Source organism: Helianthus annuus, chromosome 11 (genome assembly GCF_002127325.2).
Source record: "Helianthus annuus cultivar XRQ/B chromosome 11, HanXRQr2.0-SUNRISE, whole genome shotgun sequence".
Lineage (NCBI taxonomy): Eukaryota > Viridiplantae > Streptophyta > Magnoliopsida > Asterales > Asteraceae > Helianthus > Helianthus annuus.
The window spans coordinates 139,789,718-139,805,858 of NC_035443.2; the positions used below are offsets into that span (position 1 = coordinate 139,789,718).

General features: G+C 33.8%; 1 protein-coding gene across 2 annotated transcripts; it reads left to right on the plus strand.

Moving 5' to 3' along the window:
* The first annotated feature begins 1,550 nt into the window (after window positions 1–1,550).
* LOC110890592 (E3 ubiquitin-protein ligase RKP-like) lies at window positions 1,551–11,736 on the plus strand. Of its 2 annotated transcripts, XR_004870979.1 has the most exons (8): window positions 1,562–1,931; window positions 2,393–2,531; window positions 2,627–2,710; window positions 2,802–2,941; window positions 3,330–3,397; window positions 4,018–4,665; window positions 4,788–4,853; window positions 11,477–11,736. XR_004870979.1 is itself a non-coding variant. In XM_035979147.1 (6 exons), exons 1-5 carry the CDS (start codon window positions 1,897–1,899, stop codon window positions 3,340–3,342), a joined length of 411 nt encoding a protein of 136 aa, XP_035835040.1. In that variant the 5' UTR covers window positions 1,551–1,896; the 3' UTR covers window positions 3,343–3,397; window positions 4,018–4,545. The 2 variants fall into 2 exon arrangements, 1 of the variants encoding a protein (XP_035835040.1); XM_035979147.1 differs by lacking the exons at window positions 4,788–4,853; window positions 11,477–11,736 and having other exon boundaries at window positions 1,551–1,931; window positions 4,018–4,545.
* Window positions 11,737–16,141: the final 4,405 nt, after the last annotated feature.

A 16,141-nucleotide genomic window follows, 5' to 3' on the forward strand; every position in this document is an offset into this window, starting at 1 on the left:
TCTAATCGTACTCATAAATTACTGGCAATGAAAAAGGAGTCATATACCTTTGCAAATCCCCTATTTCATTTCATTTCATTCAACAATCCTGGGCAATGTCACTTAACAACGGTTATCACCCAAAATTTCCAGATAAAATTCTTAAATTTCTTTTGTTAAAATTCTGACCTCTATTAATAAACTTTTGCATTGCTACTTCCCCTAATGGTCATCATACCATAAGGATTTCTTTCATAGTAGCAAATATTGATCTATTTCATTTCTTGATAAATCCACACGTTACACATGCACTGTTTGTTGCGCATGTGGTTCATTTGAGTTATGAAAACCATAGGAGGGCATCATTCCAATTTGTTGTTTTATCAAAAGTTCAAATATCATTTCACTATACTTGATCTTTGTATTGTAAACCGCGTTTTTACAAAGCGATGACTCTTTAATATCGAAGCAATGAATTTCTTGAAAAACTCGATTTTCTTTTGAAAGGTATACATGGTTTTTGTTGTGATCATGTTCGAACTTTCTTATTCAAACTCGTTTTATTCAAAACCAGTTAACTTGCTCGCAATACATATTCCATTCAAGGTCCCATATGATGAATTGAAGCCATCATATTCAACATAATCCCAACAAGCACTTTGATTCTCTCGAACTATAACATGCTTTCTTGGCCTTCGACTTCACTAAATTATTTCCTTGATTACGATCACCTTGTGGTGACGTTTTCACAAAATCTGAAGCTTGCGCTAATCTCGGATTTAATTATTTATTTATTTATTTATAATTGAATCTGCTTTGTTAATTTATTCTATACAAGCAATCTTAAACACAATCATGTGTTAAGATAATGATACAGAAATTTATTTCATATTTCAGTATATCTCTTAAACAGTTTTTACAACACCAATCGAGCCTTTCGTGATATTTATTGAAGAACATTTTATAAATTTAAAACATAAATATTATTGATTATATATGGAAACTTACAATACAATATTCCTATATTTAAAATTCTTGTTAAAACCATTGAGGTAAAGAATTTATATTTTTATGTATAAAAAATATGTTTGAGGTATACTCTCGTTTAAATTTATGTTTAGTTACTTATTATTTATTTTTGGTAGATAATATTAGTTTTATTATTAATAATAGTAGTATTAATTTTAGGTACTAGGCTTATTGTCAGGGACAGGTATTGAATAGCCTAGCCTTAGTTAGGCATGGACTGATCACCTATGCTTAAACAAGGCATCACTAACCAATATCCAACCATGATAATAATTAGTTAATATATAAATTAAGTCATCATACTTATTGAGTAAATTTTAACTATATATATTTTATATATATATATATCTTACTATATATAATATACATATCCAAAGGACTTCTTAAGGTCATTGAAATTTCCTTAAAACACCCTTAAAGCATTATGTACAAGTCTTTTAAGCACCATTAAACTTGAGTTTCCAATTATACCCTTTCACTCAAACAAAACACGCGGACACCATCCTCTACTCTCTCTCATCCTCTCATTTTATCCGGCTCTCATCCTGTACTCTCTCTCTCTGGCGATTCAGATTTAGGGTTTGTTTCTCCTCACATAAGAGTTTGTTTCTCTTCAAGTCTACGATTCCTCTTCAGATATGTGTTTGTTTCTTCTTGTTCTTCTTCTTCTTCTTCTTCAGATCTGCGTAGTAAGCAAGGTAGGTTTATCTTTTCTTTTTTGCTGAATATTTTCTCATACAAAACTTTTGTAGTCTACAAGCCCTAACTTTTTTACTTTTTTACTGTTTTTCTGATGGAAACCGAGAATGGAGGTTGAGAGGCTCTACGACGTCGTTTCCGGTGCTCCGGTGGCAGAGATCTTCGGTTTGATGGTTTAGACGGTTGTAGATGCTCAGAAATATGTTTATTGGCTTCTGTTTTTGGTACATCTGCACTATGTTATGAATGTTATTGTTTAGGTTTACGAGATCTGTGTTATTGTGATGTTCTGGTGTTAGTTTAAGGTGTTTCTGTGCGTTTTATAGTTTTAAGTTGTTGTTATGTGAATTAGTGGAACTATTGTTATGGTTATATAGTTTTTATTTTGATTTGATGAGTAATGATGTTTTGGTAAGTATATCTAGATTGATTTTACGCGTTTTGTTGAGGAATTTTTTGCTGTTGCTGGAGTTATTTTATGATCTTATTCTCTTGCTGTGAAATTTGTTATTATTGATGTTCAAATTATGAATCTAAAGTTCTTTGTTGATTTTGAATGTATTTGGAATAACTATGTTGGGAGGGAGTTATTATTTTGAAGCTTTAATAGTTTGTATTATATCATGGTGTTTTGTTACATTTTACTCTTTTATTTATTAAATTCGTATCCATGTTTGTATCGTAGGTACCATGTTTCTCTTTTTGCCAGTTGGAAACAAAGGGGAATGTATGCAGCATGTATTTGCATTTCTCAGTTGCTTCTGGTTCTTAGCAAAATGGATTTGGTTTTCAGTTATGTGACTGAATTTTATTTAGAAACTCTGGTACGCCATTAGACCCTCATAATATAAACTTTCACTTTTTTGCGTTACCCAAAAATATTTTGATGTTATTAAACCCTCTTGATCTTGCTTTGCAGGTTGATTGTTTTTATGTTTTGCGAAAGAGTGATCCTCCTTTTGTCTCTACAGGAATGTTTATAAAACAAGGACTTGGTTCATTTGTACGTTCCTCTTTTTCAATGTTTGTAAGTTTATAACTACGGATATAAACTATTTACGTATAAACTAATGTTTTCGATGTTTTTTATTCAGGTTACTTTTGTGGTTACCCATTTCAGCGACCCGAGAATATCAAGCACAGAACTAAGAGATCTACTTCTGCAATCAATTTCTGTATTAGTTCAGTACAAAGAGTTTTTGGCTGCTTTTGAGAGCAACAGGATGGCAATATGGTTAGATCGTTGATAGCTGATATCCGTAATTAAAACATTTTGATTAAAGTCCATTTTATGGAATTACGGGTGCTAAACGGGTCGGGTTCGCGGTTTAACCCGACTCGAACCCGAAAATTTTACACGAATCTGAATCCAACCCCAACCCGAAAATCGTATCATTCATATAAGTGTCATTTATGGAGCTTATATAAATTCATAGCTATCTTTTATTACCCAATCAAGAAGTAGCTTAAAGAGGGAACTGGCCCTGATACAGACATTGGCCTTATGATCATATAATGGTGCGCAAATTGATATTTTTTTGAAAATAATCTTTTCTATTACCTTTTTGTTCTAAATATCTTATTTATTAGTCATTCTTTGATATATTGTGTTGTATTGGCAGGGAAAGGAATTAATCCAAGTAGGTATTGAGGCTGGTGCTAGATTACTTATTATGGAAGAAATATTGAGGTCTATCCTTATCTAAAAATAATTGTCCAAAACTATTAGTTTGATATATTGATATCAAGTAGATTAAACATATGGATATAGTTTTTTCCCAAACTGTAACACATGTGTGTTTAGTCCTTTTCACTCAAAGATGTTAAAAAGTTCATTTGACTCCAAGTGAAATGACCATTATACCCTTAAAACAATTCGACGCACTGGCCTACTTTCTTGAATTTTTGTTTTACCTTTTCAGTTTTGTTCATATGACATGTGTTAATTAATTATCATAAGTGGATTGATATTGTATGTATTTGCCTCCAACAAGGTCAAGTTGGTTAACTTAAAAACTTAAAAAAATATAGCTTTTGTAATCTTATTCACTACATTTTCTTGCAAGGTAAAGTTACCTTAAAGCATCGGTGCAAACGAACCGAGCTCGAGTTCGATAAACTTAATGAGAGCTCGAGCTTAGGTCGGTTCGAGCTTTGTTTTCAAAGCTCGAGCTCGGCTTGTTGGTAGTTTCTCCGGCTTGAGCTTGGCTCGGTTATAATCTACCTTCAAGAAATTCATTTTGCCATTTTCTACTGTTAGTTTCCACAATTGTTTGTTGCTTGTAAATCATTAGTTTCATCATTTTGCAGATGCTATTTGTGATCTCAAAGCCAGATGTTTTCAAGTCCCCTGCTTCAGACACATACGTAATATTCGGCGAAGCAAAAATAGAGGATCTGAACTCACAGTTGCGGAGTCAGGCAGCAGAGCAATTCAAAGCACCTAACCTTAGCAACGTGATATCGACGCCTGAGCCAACAGTCGTGGCTCAGGACGATGAGGATGTAGACGAGACCGGGGTGGAGCCCAAGGACATCGAGCTGGTCATGACTCAAGTCGGGGTCTCAAGACCAAAGGCGGTCAAGGCGTTAAAGGCTGCAGATGGTGACATTTTATCGGCGATTATGGAACTCACAACTTGAAAGTGATTGACTCGTTGTCGATTTGCTTTTGTTGTTCCTGTAATGTTTGAGATTGTTTGATCATGTTGTTATCTACTGTGCATTGACAATTGGGTCTTTGCTGAATTTGAGGATTTGAGGAATGATAAAGGAAATGGTTTATTTGAAATGTGGTTGGGTGTTTGATATAGTTTTTGCATTTTTAAAATTATATTTGACTGATTTTTTTTATATAAGTTGTATTTTTGTGATATTGCAGCCAACAGATCAGCATCAGCGGCTTTCCTTATGCTTTGACAAACTAATGGGTGATGTCTCCAGAAGCTTGAAATCAAGGTTGTCCTGATTCATTTTTCATTTAAATATTGCTTTTTCATTGGACAACATGTGAGCGGCTTATCATTCTAGAAGCTGATTGGACTTATTTAAAAGATTATGGTGTTCTCTTGTATACACAGGTTCATTTATCAGCTCCCAGCTGTTCGTTTAACGGATGAACAAGATGGTCGATTGAGAGGGTTTTGGTGAGTCACACAGGTTCATTTTAAAGCATTTGCCCCTCACACATGTAGGAAAGAGAAGTAAAACCATTCATTGAAGATCCACGTTCGTTTGTTTGTACATTCACAGAAGGTAAAGAAATTATATTTATTATGTCATAAAGCATTTTTTGTATGTTGCTGTATTTTTTATTATTATTCTGGTTTGTGACTTGTTTTATTATTATTAAGCTTGCAATATTGTAAAAAGAACATGCCCCTTAATATGCTAAAAGAAATACAATTGACAAATAGACTAGAGCCAGATCTGATGGTTTTTGAGGTGGTGGTTTACAGATGTGGTACTGTTAAGTTGACTGATGGTTGTTTTGTGATTTGCTAGGGAACACAAGAACAGTCCCAGCTGGACAAACATCGAAAACAGGTTCAAAGATTGGCAAACCAAATGGTCATGCATCAAGGCATGGAAGCAGATATGTATCTTCGGTATTGATATACTATCTGCTATACTTTGTTCACATTAATCCATGAAATATATATTGAATTATTGTCTCTTTTTCGGTTCTAGAGAGTGGTTTCAGTGAAGGGCTCAAAACCAGAGCTGATCATGTCTGTTCAAGATATCAACATCCAGTCACAATCTTTAATTAATGTCAGGGACTCTAACAAGGTATCGTTCTAAGTTGTAAATGATGTGGTGGTCATCTTGTTGGATATTTGCTGGACAATAATGGCTCCGAGGTACATGCTCCCTAAACTTATGCCATTTTAATCTATTCTTGTAACCCTATTATGCCTTTTTATGTTTCTCTAGGCGCGAGAAATGAGTAAAAGAAAGGAGGATATGTCAGGTGAAGCAAGAGCTGCTGCTTTATTAAGGCGTTCTGTTAGAGAGAATGGGTAAATATCATAATAACCCTTTTGTTTCACCTTCCATTCTTTGCTTCTTGCTTATGCTTTTTTAATCATTTTAGAGTTCATGCAATGACAAATATATCGATACGATCATATTAATTGGTCTTACTTTTTTTTTACAGTTCTGACCTTGCCGAGCAAAGTGGAGAAGTATCACGATCCATATCTGGACCAGGTTTGATTACATATGGCTCTCCTGAGCAGGTTTGATTTATATTTTTTTTAGAATGAAAGGGTCGGTTGCAGATGTGATAGGGCTAAGAGTCGAGGCTTTGTGCTCCTCTACTTTGAACGGCTAAACCCTTACAATGTTTTGACTTTGGTGAAAAAGGTACATTGAACTTGGTTAATTATGTGATTAAGCTTCATCATAACTGTAGTTTGATTATTATTGATGTTATTATAAGTCAAGAGGATCAATTGAAATTGCAGATTCATGTCAAACTTAAAGTTGAATTTGCAAAATGTTTGACTTTTGAAAGTCAACATGTTCCTGTTTGTGATTTTGCATCAAGAATGAGCTTGTAAGGCTAAATCGATTTGGTTTATTAAGGTTTGGGTTTGCTTAATTCGGTTTCGAAACTCAATGTTCCTGTTGTTTGGGTTAAAACAGGAACCGAAACCGTAATGGTTATTCGGTCAGGTTTATTTTGGTTAGGATGTGGTGTTTAGTTTGATCGGTTTGAAACCGAAAAATCAAGGTCTTAATATGTTTTTTACACTTGTTTTTAGCTGATCCCAAGCCTATTTTCTTATCTCTTCGGTTTATTCAGTTTACAAATTCGATCCTTCGTGTTTTGGTTACAACCCGAACCATAAACCGAATTGGTTATTCGGTTCGAGTTTTAATTCAATCGGTTAAGTTGTTTATTTGTTCGGTTTTCGGTTTAAGTTGTTGCAGTCAAAGTTATTCCAAAGTCAAAGGTTTGTTCATTTGAATTTGTATATTTTTAAAAAACCGAGACTTAGTTTGATTTGTATGGAATTGCTTTCTGCAGAACAACTGGACACACATTTCTGAATCTTCAGTAGTGGCTAAAATGGTGAAAGAGTGCAGGCTGCATAGATGGTCCTCTCTCTCTGATTTCCTAAAATGGTGAAGAGTGCAACAGAGTCATTTCACTTTTATATAGCCTGCTCATTTCAACAGTAACACACTTTATAGCCTGCTCATTAACACACTTTATAGCATGCTCTTCCCTTTTCTTTTAAAAACCGGTCAAACAAATAACCCTCAAACAAACCATTTTAACCCTTCAGGTGTCATGCATTTACACATTAAACCCTTACTCTCTCTCACTTCCCTTATAAGAAGCACCTCCCCACATTAACTCACTTTTACTCTTCCTCCACCTCCATAATTTGAGTCGAAACTCCCACTACACACACACACAAGTTCAAGCTGAAGCAAGTTAAGGTAGCTTGAACCTGTTTGAAACTGAAGCAAGTTAAGCTACAAGATCAAGTTCCAAGTCCAAGTTCAGGCTCTTTATTTTCTCTCAAATCCTTCTCCTTGCTTGCTAAGGTTAAGCATCCTCCTAAAACTCCCTTTTCTTTAAGTTTAGTGTAAAAAATGTAGTATATTCTCATAACTAATTAACTGTATTAGAAACGGGTATGTTGGACAGTTATAAGTTTTCTTGTTTTACCTTTTTAATCAGTCTTGCAATTTCAAATTTGTATTAATTGTACATGTCATAGATTGTGTTGTGTATTTGTGGACGGTAATATTGGAATGAAGCTACTATATAGCCTGCTGTTATACTATTATTAACCTGCTGTTTAAGTTACAACCTGCTGTTATAGTCTAAAAGCTACTATATAACCTGCTGTTTAAGTCTAAAAGCTACTATATAACCTGTTATTCAAGTCTAAAAGCTAGAGTTTTTGCCCAAATAGGTGTCGGGGGAAAACTTATTTACCAAAACTAGATGACAATCGTCTTTTGCAAGAATCATAAATCTATATATTCCGAATGCGGGGCGGATTATCAGTCAAGTATGTTTGATATGTTAACCAAAAAATGTATTTTTTTCCCTAATTAATTAAACTTATTTCGCACGATTTTATTAGTTTATCTCGCTAAAATATGCATCATTATTAGGGTTTAAAAATGAGCAGAAGTCAGATGACTTCACTTGGAGATGTTTTAAAATTTGGATTTAAAGATTCAAGTATAAGGTTAAAAATGAAAGTACCATATTTTGATATTTTCTAATAAAATAAATACAAATTGGATTTAAAGATTCAAGTATAAGGTTAAAAATGAAAGTACCATATTTTGACATTTTCTAATAAAATAAAGGCGCCCCTTAGCATTTCTCGAAAAAGAAACATTCCAAAAGTATATTATTACTTTTTCTACGTCAAATCTTCCAAAATATCTATCAACGTTTTTCATATTTATCCAGTATCTTATAAAACTATAGTCTTTTGAGAAGTATAAAACAAGTTAATTTGATTTATTTTTTTTGACTTTCTATCTTCTATTTTTAACATATATTGTATTTAAACAACCAAGTCCAACTCTCATTCATAAAATAACACTTGCAAAATAGGAGACTACCACCCCACCCAGAACACAACCAGACTTGGGGGAATCAAAAGAAGACTACCCCACCCAATGAAACACCCAAAAAGGAAATACAAGACCAATTCAAATAACTCATGTCAAACAACGGAAATAAAATGCAAGACCAATTAAAAAAAAATCTCATTCCTAATTTCCTTACATAAAAATATAATTATATAATGATTTATAAGAGTAAGAATAATGTATGTACTTATATAATCGTACAACGTAAACTATTTTTATGTTTTTTAACTGTTTATTGTTTTTATGCTAAATACATTAACAAAGTGTGTTAAACTAAATATATGATGGTTTATTGAATATATTAGCTTTCCACTTAAAATGGATATTTGTGTTGTTTGAACTTAAAATGATGTGTTTTTTCTTTTATTATTATGTAAATTACTAAAATTTTAAAAAAAATAGTTGAAAGATAAGTGTATAAAAAGTTTATAAGTAAATATTTTGAAGGAAACTAAAACAATACCTATGAAAGAATAAAATGTTAATAAAATAATTAGGAAAAAACTTTGAACAAAACTTCATATAAAATCTACGATCTATTTTTTTAACATTACTACAATTTTTCTTTAACTCTTATTAAGTAAACATATTTATAAACAGCAGTGCTTTTATCCAATAGAATTAAAAGTGAGAAAACCCAACTTAAAAAAAAACATCCAGTAAATACTTTTTTCATCACTTATTTTGGTAAATAAGTTTTTCAGCTACACCTATATGGAAAAAAACTCTTAAAAGCATAACCTGCAGTTATACTATTATTAGTATTAAACAGATAAATAGACTAACCTGCTGTTTTAGTCTAAAAGCTACTATATGATTTCTATAGGAAGTCATTAAAAGTAAAGTTATGAGGTTAAACCGAAAAGATGAAAAGTTTTGGTTAAAAGTAATAACTTAAATAGTTTTGGATTAACAATAATTCATCAAATACTATTGGACTAAAAGTATAAAATCAACTTCTTTTTTTAAAAAATTCCCCAAACATGATGTACAACACCTTATGCACAAATAAGTTGATAGTTTATGGTATTTAAATTTAAATTGCATATATATATCTAACGCAATACTTGAATTATATATATATACGTAACGCAATATTTAAATTTAAACGTGGTTTCCACTTAACAATCTTTTTTGTTTTGTTCAAGAAGAAAGACATAAAGGAACCGGCTACAACCGGTGTCAATAACTAATTTTTTCAGAATATCATAATTTTGTATCCAATAAAATAGTATTTAAACTATTTTTATTTGCTTAAAAATTAATCTTTATATCCAATAAAAATTGTATTTTTCAGTTTACAATTCATTCCAAACACATATTATTTGAGAGGTATGGGTGGTGGTTATCCAATTCCAGTTGAACCACAAGGGCCTTCAAGTCATGGACGATCAAACCCTTCTCCAGTGACAACCCCACCTTCCACAACAAACCCACCTCCCGTCACAAACTCACCTCCAGTCACAATCCCTCAAGATAATGATCCAAATACTTGGACGGATGAAGAGTTGATTTGGGCGTATGATTATACCTTTGCTCAACTACAATTAGGGGCACTACGTATTGGGGAGGGGCATTATCTTCCATTGGCAAACACTCCTACAGTGCCAAACCATCCACCATCTTCGAACCCCCCTCATGTGGAAAACTCCCATCAAACACAAGGACTACCGGATTGGGCTGAAGGGTACGAAACCGATCCTGGAGCGGAATACGAACCACCCTTGGATGAAGAAATGAATTGGGAACCTTAAAAAAACGTTATTGATGAATGCATCCACCGAAACGACGATGATAATGATTGATTATCCTATGATTCGGTGTTTTGTTTTTCAGTAATATTTAATGTGATTTACTAAATGTTTTATTATGTGTTAGTTATTTTTATTTCAATGTATTTTTTTTTTTGTATTAGTTTGAATATTATTTATGTAGATGTTTCGGTTTTAATTATGTATTAATATAACTTTTTAATTTTAAGGTTATTTAAATTTTAATCATGTATTACTTTAATTTTAGTTGGCCCCTCTCTTATCTACTTGACCTTAAAAATCAAACAGATATAAATTTAAATATATGTAATTTTTGTTTTTTCTTTGACTAACATTGAACATTAATAGGATATGTCTGGTCATTGTACCGTCGACGAATTTTCATCATTGAGAAATGATAGAGCATGGTATAATCTAACCTTTGTTATGGTCGAGCTTATTTGGCATGACGTCGAGGGAAAGAGATTAGTGATTATTTTTCTTGATCAAAACGTAAGAACATTATTTTAATTTGCTATACGTTATACAAGTGAATGTTTTTTCACCACTAAATTTGTTCTTTTTTTAGAGACAAAAAATTGTTGCGATCGTTCCACAAGATTTGATACACCTATATAATGACGATACATTGATGGGTGGCTTTTTTTCGTTGTATCATTTCCAAATTGAGAATCTCAACTATCATGAGTACCCAAAGTACCATAATTACCTCTTAGTCTGTTCGGAGAAAAAATCGTCATCAATGAATCAATGAATATACGAAGCTTTTATCACTGGAGCTTACGATTCCAAGAGGTGCTTGTATATATCCGTTGGTGCCTTCCATTATAAAATTGAAGCATGATAGAAGACCTAAAAAATTTATTGTTGGTACATATAAAATCCCATTCTTTATTTTTTGATTAAAACTATAAAAGTTTATATATTTAGATATTAAATATGGTGTATACAATTTGGTTGATTTCATTGTAGATGTGGTTGGGAGGATAATAGAAGGTAAACGAGATCGTTGTTGTTTCGAACTTTCTCTTCGAGATAAGACGTAAGTTATTATTTATTAACATATTAGAGACATATTATTTACATCATATGTAACTAAAAACTAATTTTAAAAGAACGTTAACCCAAAATTGTTGTGTACAGTGGTCATACAATACAAATGTTTTTGTCCGCCCTGAAGCCTTCCGATGTTATATGTACCATTCTAGCGGTGCAACGAAAGTCTATCATATATGTATCACGTGTCAAGTTGGTTCACCTACCGGATAGTACGTTATGCTTTAAACATCGACTTATTTAAAAAATTAGTTACATTTAATGGGTCATGTAATTTAATAAAAGCTGTATTTTATTTGTTTTTTCAGTTAATATTTTGAAGTCTACAGAACTGAGTAGGATTAATTACGACCCAGATATGCTCGAGGCACGAGATATTTAAATTATGGATCTATACCTAAGTCCGTGTTCATGTTAGAAACATTGGGTGTTTTTATATCTTTAGTTGTTGAATATTAAAATCCATGATGGTGTTTCGTGATTTGCTTTTGGTTAACTGCCTTTATGTTTCTTTCCTACTTGTAGAAGTATACTTTAGTTTGTTTAATATTATATTATGTTGTAACAAGTATGTTATATTACTTGATTTAAAAGTAATGGTTACACCTATTTTCACCAAACTATAATCTAGATAGGTTGGACAACTAAAAAGTTATTATTTATCTTAAACGAAGGTATCACCATGGCTGACCTTCCTATTGAAACAATATTTGAGATATTAACGAGGGTGCCAGCGAAGGTCGTAGGACGTTCTAAGAGTGTTTGTAAGGAATGGTATGCGTTGCTGTCAACTCGAGATTTCATAAGGGTACATTGTTCTCGCTCATTAGTTTCATCTAACCAAAGAGTTCTCTTAATTGACGACCTAACATGCTCTGTTCATCCGATCATCTTTCAATCCTATGATTATGGGCCAAGGTCAATAGTTACATTACCATTCGACCACCAAAATAATGATGTGTCAATACTTTCACATTTGAATGGATTGTTGTGTGTTTGCTTGAATCATACAAACGAGTTGCTTCTTTGGAATCCAACAACTACTGCTTTCAAGCGTTTGTCAACACCTGATTCTCTTGGAATCTATATAAATAATCTTGATGCCGTTGGTTTGTATGCTGATGATACCGATGATTACAAGGTCTTGCATATCAAGCGTAGGTGTGGTGTATATGAAAGCTATGTTTATTCTAGGGAATTAAACTTTTGGAGAAATATTCCTTTCTTAACAAGACAAGAGTACCTTAGCCCCAATTTCTATTGGTCACCAGGCACATTTTGTGCTGGTACTCTGTATTTCACTCTTTGCGAATGTTGGGTCGGAGGTACAAATGTGGTGATTTGTTTTGATATTAATTCAGAGCAGTTCAAGGAGATAAGCTTTCCACCTATTCCATCTACGAGATTTGTTCAAGGTGTTTTAGTGAATGTAAAAAATGAGCTTCACATGTTTGCTACGACTGGCTGGTTTGAGATAACAATTGACCTATGGACGCTAAAAGAGGATTACTGGATTAAGGTCTTATCATGTCCTCCGATCCCCCCAATATCATTGTCATTGTGGGGCGATATAACACATTACGTGACGAATGGTGATTGATTTGTGATGACTAAATTAGGGAAGCTTTTTACTATTGAAATGGATACGAAGCCCTTCAAAATTCTTTATCCAGTTACTTGGTTTCGTGGTTATAAGGGTGCGGTGTTTGTGGAGACCGTCGTTTCACCAACTATTTAGTTTGGCTTTAACTTAATGTTATCATTATGTATTCAATGTTTTAAGAATTTTGGTTTTCTATTTCTGGTAATCATGTTATTTTGTTTAAGTGTCATGTACTAATCTTTTAATATTTTCAGAATTTCATCATCTATGATAACTATCTTTTATTTAATTTGCAAGGTATTTGACACTTAACAATTTACAATGACTAATGGACAACCAAACCATCTTAATCAAGCTTCTAGCTCGAGTTCATCTACTAGAGCTGAAAAACGAAAAGAGTATAACAAAAGATATTATGATGCACGCAAAGAAAATAACAAAGTCCCGAAATTTGGGAGTGGTGAGGTCTCCCAAAGTGCTTCATCACTATCTTTAATGAGTAATAGATCAGCAGAAAGGACACCGTTAAGAAGTTTACAGACTAATATTACTCAATTTACCCAAATGACAAACGTGAATGCATCAAGTATTTCTGCCGTGAAACGTAAGGAGTACAATGGAATGCATATTTCAAACGGCAGTCAAATTACATCAACCCTGATCAATGATGTTACGCCGACAACCACATTCCCCAATGTAATTGATGAAGTCATTACCAGAACATCACGAGGTTTCTATTTACTTAACATTGATTTCTTTATTGAATTTGATATCTTTAATAACCTTCATTACTAAAGACAACGATTTTTTTAGGTGTTCGAATTCAACCACGTACACTTTTACCTCAATTTTCTGAAGTAGTTGATCAACCTTCCTTCCAAAATGAGAATGTAGAAGATGATCCATATAACTTTGTTTACGATCGTTTACCTAGAGAGCATCGTGTTTTAAAAGAGCGTGGTACATGTCCTGATTGTGGAGCAAAACGTTTTCAGTTTGAATTTGATACCTTTTGTTGTATGAGTGGGAAAACTGTGTTAGCAAATTCAGAAATTCCAGAGGAATTGCACCGACTTTTCACATCGCAAGATGAAATTGGAAATATTTTTAGGCAAAACATTCGTGCTTATAACACCAATTTTTCTTTTGCCTCAATGGGAGTGACGTTGGATGATACATTGAACAATATGAGAGATGGTGTATATACTTTTCGTGCACATAGAGGAATATATCACAAAATCGACCAATTAGTTCCGAGGGATGGAACCCCTAGGTACTTGCAGTTGTATTTTTATGATCCTGATGCCGAGGTAGATCTCAGACTCCAATGGCCAAATCTTGATCGTCGTATTACTCAAATTTTGACACGCGTTCTTTCTACAAACCCATATGTCGATACATTTAGAAGACTTGCGGAACTAGGACCTCTGGACAACTATAGAGTCACTTTGAATGCCTCGGTTGAACTTGACCAAAGGGTGTACAACCGTCCAACGACATCAGAGGTATATAAAATATTATATTAATTACAACTATTTAATAGTATTGCTTATTTTACTTACTTATAGTTCACGATTATATAGGTTGCTGGTATTTGGGTTGAAGGTAATGACAATATCACTTCGTATAAACGAAGTATTGTTGTGTATGGTAGGTCTGAATATAGCCAAACTATTCAGCCGTACTTCAGTTGTTACGATCCATTGTCGTATCCTCTATTTTTTCCTAATGGTGAGTCGGGTTGGCATGCCAACATACCACGTCACGGAGTATCAATCAATGAGGTTCGCAACAATGACAACATCGAAGGAGAAATGGAAGGTACATCCTTTTAAAGTGAAGATCATAAAAATACCGTAATTCGTTTTATTTTTATTAACTGTTTGTTTTTAAAACATCTTCATCGTTCAGAGGCTAACACACGAAGTGGTAGAACAACCGTGGCTATGCGAGAGTACTACTGTTACAAGTTCCAGATTCGATCTACCGAAAACGTGCTTCTGTTCGGTGGTAGACTGCTACAACAGTTTGTGGTAGATGTTTACATAAAAATTGAGACGTCACGCTTAGAATTTTGTGAGAGAAACCAGGCTAAGATACGGGCCGATCTGTACCAAGGTCTTGTGGATTGCGTCAATGCTGGTGAGGTTCATGCAAACAGAGTCGGGAAAAGAATTGTGTTGCCTGCATCTTTCATCGGAGGGCCTCGCGACATGCGACGTCGGTTTCTAGATGCGATGACTTTAGTTCAAGATGACGGCAAGCCTGATATATTCCTTACAATGACGTGTAATCCTAAGTGGCCTGAGATATGTGATAATTTACATGTTGGTCAAACTGCAGAAGATCGTCCAGACCTTGTTTCAAGAGTGTTCCGTGCTAAATTAGAAGATCTTAAGGAACAACTCTTCAAGAAACATATCCTCGGGGAAGTTAAGGCATACGTTTATGTCATCGAATTTCAAAAGCGTGGTTTGCCACACGCACATTTTCTCCTTATCATGTACCCGCAACACAAGATCAATAACGCGGACCATTATGATAAGGTTGTGTGTGCTGAAATTCCTAACAAACTAAGACATCCCAAATTGCATGAGATGGTTGTCAAGCACATGATTCACGGTCCTTGCGGCAATTTACGATTAAGCAGTCCTTGTATGCAGGGTGATCCTAAAATTTGTCGTTTTCACTATCCTAGGCAATTCAATGAACAGACAACACAAGGAGAAGATGCGTATCCGTTGTATCGAAGGAGAGACACCGGGATAGAAGTGGATGTACGAGGAATAACACTTGATAATAGATGGGTGGTCCCATATAACCCAAGGCTTTTGATGATGTTTAACTGCCACATCAATGTTGAAGTTTGCTCAAGTATAAAATCTGTGAAATATCTTTTTAAATATGTTTATAAAGGACATGAAAAACAGGTTATTCATGTTGATCAAGGTGAGCCAGGGGTTGTTGTTAATGAGATAAAGAGCTTTCAAGATGCACGCTACATATCGCCCCCAGAGGCCATGTGGCGCATTTTTTCCTTCTCTCTTTCTCAAATCTCTCCTTCTGTTTTAGCCTTACAACTTCATCTCCCAAATAATCAGATGGTTAGATTTAGAGATGATGACATAATGTCTAATATTGTTGATAGGGAAAGCGATAAGAGAACCATGCTAACAGCATTTTTCGAGAGAAACAGAATCGATGAAACAGCAAGGGTATATTTGTATAAAGATTTTCCAAAACACTTTACGTGGAATGGAAGCACACGCCGTTGGAATCCTCATGGCGGTAAAAAACAAAGAGGTCGTATCGTTTCCGCTAATCCAGCCGAAGGAGAAAGGTACTACTTACGCCTACTTTTGTCAAATGT

Bases quoted from the DNA above. Each gene is read 5' to 3' on its own strand.
- LOC110890592 (XM_035979147.1), top strand. From the start codon at position 1,897: ATGCTCAGAAATATGTTTATTGGCTTCTGTTTTTG. The intron at 2,532-2,626 runs GTACGCCATTAG...CTTGCTTTGCAG, and splicing joins AATTTTATTTAGAAACTCTG to GTTGATTGTTTTTATGTTTT. The intron at 2,711-2,801 runs GTACGTTCCTCT...TTTTTTATTCAG, and splicing joins AACAAGGACTTGGTTCATTT to GTTACTTTTGTGGTTACCCA.